The 3578-nt window shown below is 36.5% G+C and overlaps 1 protein-coding gene across 1 annotated transcript in view; it reads left to right on the top strand.

Moving 5' to 3' along the window:
* Positions 1 to 3578, top strand: part of GLG1 (golgi glycoprotein 1) — a 124786-nt gene that overhangs the window by 68823 nt on the left and 52385 nt on the right. Inside the window, exon 2 of the mRNA XM_045293927.1 lies at positions 1682 to 1714. Coding sequence (XP_045149862.1) covers positions 1682 to 1714 — 33 coding nt within the window. The remainder of the gene's footprint in view (positions 1 to 1681; positions 1715 to 3578) is intronic.

The following is a 3578-nucleotide window of genomic DNA, read 5'->3' as shown; positions in this document are numbered from 1 at the left end:
TGTAATTTCATTGGGGTGACTGCTTCAGCCTGCAGGTTGGATTTAGGTCTGCTTCATGGGTCTTTCATCTCCTTGTACTGGCAGCACCCGTACATGCTCTTCTCATGGGGACTGACTCGAGCACAACTACCCCCAAGGACATTCAGAGCCACTCCTCCTAGCACATCTGCTAAAATCCCATCACCGACGTAGGTCAGTGGCCTAGTCCATTAGTCAAGCAAGTAATCTACCATGTCCAGGCCCAGGAGGCGATACAAAGTTGTAGGACAAAGGATATGGATTTTAAATCCGATTCAAGAAAAATAAACTAGGAAAACAACCAAATCCATGACTATAGGCGAGCCATTAAAACAGTCATTTGATTTCCGGACAACAGGTCCTTGTGAACTGTGAACATAGGAGCACCCTCTTCGGTGGGTAGCTTTCCTCTTATGTGACTCCATGATGTTGAGACTTCCTTACGGTTCTGAATTTCTCTCAAGAATGTCACCTTCATCGAAAGTTTGCTGTTCAGCATAATTGCGTCAAGTATATTGTTTGAGAAAGAAGTAGAATTGCTGATTGATTGGTGGATAAAATTAAGGGGCGGGTTAAAAGGGGCTATGGTAGAAGACCACCTAAACAAAATAAAGCATTCTTGGTAATAAATTGTTAAAAGATAGAATTAAGCGCTTGAAGTTTGGGGAGGGGCAGAATTAAATTAGGTTAACTCATAGTGGAGGGACTGATGTCTGAGACTCAGAAAGCACCCTACGTTGATGTATCTGTTCTTAGATACAACAAGAGACTATTCAAAAATAGTGGTATTTTATAATCCCAGGTCTACCTTTATAATACTTATTCTTTTCCTTATTGCCTCATTTTTCTCCCTAAACAGTAAACATCATTTTATTTTGAAAATGTCACATGTTCAGCCTTAATTGGTAATACATATATAAAGCACACCAAGTCTGTGTATTACAGTGCTCTGAAAGCTCCAAGGAAGTGGTGCTTGGTTGTGATGTACATTGGTGCATTGTACGTTCCTTAAAGGTACTGACAAGGACAATAAAGAAGTTCTGTATTGCAAAGTTCCAGAGTGTTAGACAAAGTCCAGTTCACCTTTTTCATCATGGACATGAAAATTCATTTGATCTCTAATAAATAAATATACATACACACATACTAGAGATCATATATGTATATATACACACCTGGCTTTATAAAACAAATTATTTTGCTGTGTACATATCTGTGTGTGGTAATTTCCAGTTATTTGTTCAAATTTAAAACCGTTATAGACTCAAAAGGAGTTATAAAAATAATACAGAGAATTTATTCATATCATCACCTTACTTCCTTGAGTGACGACATTAGACTAAAATTTAAGCCTGTTTGTTTCTTAGAAGAAAGGACATTTGTAATGTACCCGGATCTTCTACTTCTCCAAATTGTGAAAAATCTTCTGTGTCTGTTGCTACATCTCTTTCCATTCCCCCCATTTCCAGGTGGTGCCATTGATGGAAAGGGGACGTCTCACTTCCCTTTCTGATACAGATCTCCCAGCGACTTAAACAGACACGCCAGACCTAATTTACTAAAGAATACATTTGATTGACTATTCAGCTTTGTGTTTTATATTTGTTTTGGTAATGTTTGAGAACTTGAGAATTTTCTTCACACCTTTTTCCTCTTCTTCTAGCCTGAAAATGAAATTTCTTCAGACTGCAATCATGTAAGTACAATTTGTATACTTCACCATATGTGCTTTATATGTATCATGATAGATTTAGGGATGCTTTCCTTGTTGTTATGGGAAACATTATGTTTTCTTAGTGTCTTTTAATCTTCATGAGGATGATAAGCTTTGTTAAAGCACCACAGTCAAATCCTCAGATAGCTCTTTATTGTAGAAACCGGCAGGTTTTGCCGGGTAACATTTATAAACATAAACTTAACATTTTTCTTCAGCTACAGCCACTATGTTAAAAAATCTTTTACTCTGCCTAGCAAATTTACACCTTTAGAATACTATATTTAAAGGTCTCTCATTAATCACAAAGCTCTACATGTTCAGCACATAGTGGTAGAAACTGGAGACATATTGACAAAGATCTTGGAGATCAAGAAAGATATGAGGGATCAGATAAGAACTCCAAAATTAATTGACTGATAAAATACATTTAGATTCATGTATATACAGAAGTGAGTCCAAAAGTATTGCTACAAAATCACGAAAATCTTTATAAACAAAAACATCAAAATGTGAAATGATTATTTCTAGTCATAGGTCTATGTACTTCTGAAGGGTACCTTCCCAAAATGGTGTTCCTTTTCAATCTCTTTATTTGGAACAACAAAATAGTATGATGGGGCAAGAATAAGGCTGGATATAGGGTGGATGGGGGAATGTTTCCTAGTGAAATTCTTAAAGGACCCATAAACCATCCAAGAATGAACAGGTGCTTTGCTATGATGGAGAAAACATGGCTCAGTGTAACTTTCCTGACCTTTTCCTCACCAATATTCAGTTTTCAATATTCGGTATTCAAAAGCAGTGTCCGGAATCTTAGGAGCTGAGCTATATGTTCTGAATTTAATTGGTCCAACAGATCTCATCAGAAGCTATCATTTTGATTGGACCACTATTGGGGAAGCTGCCCTATAAGACTACGGGCAAATACATCACTAAACATAGCTGTCTGCAGCCATCCACGGACTGCAGAGACATGTTTAAGCACATTGTTGGGAATAAAAGCATTTGTATATGCACTGGAACACTAGAAGCAATAAATTTTAACTTACTCTTTTATATATTTGACCATGTTAGATAAAAGTCTTAAGTTAAAAGGATACTGGTGTAAAATCAAATTCTTGCAGAAAGTATTATGTGCTTTGGTAGAAGTCCTTACAGAGGACAATGAATAAAGGCCTAGTATCCAAAACATGTGAAGAACTTTTACAACTAAACAATTTAAAAAACAACCTAGTTTAAAATGGATAACGGAAAGCAAACAAACAAACAAAAAAGGATAATAGATTTGGATAGACATTTCTCCAAAGAAGATGTATGCTAGTATGCTCATGAAAAGATGCTCAACATAGTTTGTTGTTATTGTTAGATGCCTTTGATTCAACAACAGCAATGACAACCCTATGTACAACAAAACAAACCACTGCTGGTCCTGTGCCATCCTTACAACTGCTGTTATGGTTAAGCCCACTATTGCAGATACTGTGTCAATCTATCTTATCGTAGTTTGTCCATCCATCATTATAGTTTGTCATTAGGGAAATGAAAATCAAACCTACAGTGAGATACATGAAATAATAGGATGGCTATAATAAAAATGACAGAACGTTGCAAATGTTGGCAAAGATGTCACCAAAACTCACATATTGCTGATGGGATTGTGAAATGACGGTACAGCTGCTATGGAAAACAGCAGACACACACAACCCAGCAATTCCACTCTTCAGAGTATACACAGAGAATTGAAAACGTACATTCACCAAAAACAAATAAGTCCTCATGAATATTTATGGCAGTATTCATAATAGCTAAAAAGCAGAGGCAACCTAAATGTCTACCAGCTGAT

This window comes from Echinops telfairi, unplaced genomic scaffold (genome assembly GCF_000313985.2).
Source record: "Echinops telfairi isolate 266 unplaced genomic scaffold, ASM31398v2 ScPeMD7_2291;HRSCAF=2852, whole genome shotgun sequence".
NCBI classification, from domain to species: domain Eukaryota; kingdom Metazoa; phylum Chordata; class Mammalia; order Afrosoricida; family Tenrecidae; genus Echinops; species Echinops telfairi.
This window is presented reverse-complemented; position numbering and strand designations above follow the sequence as displayed.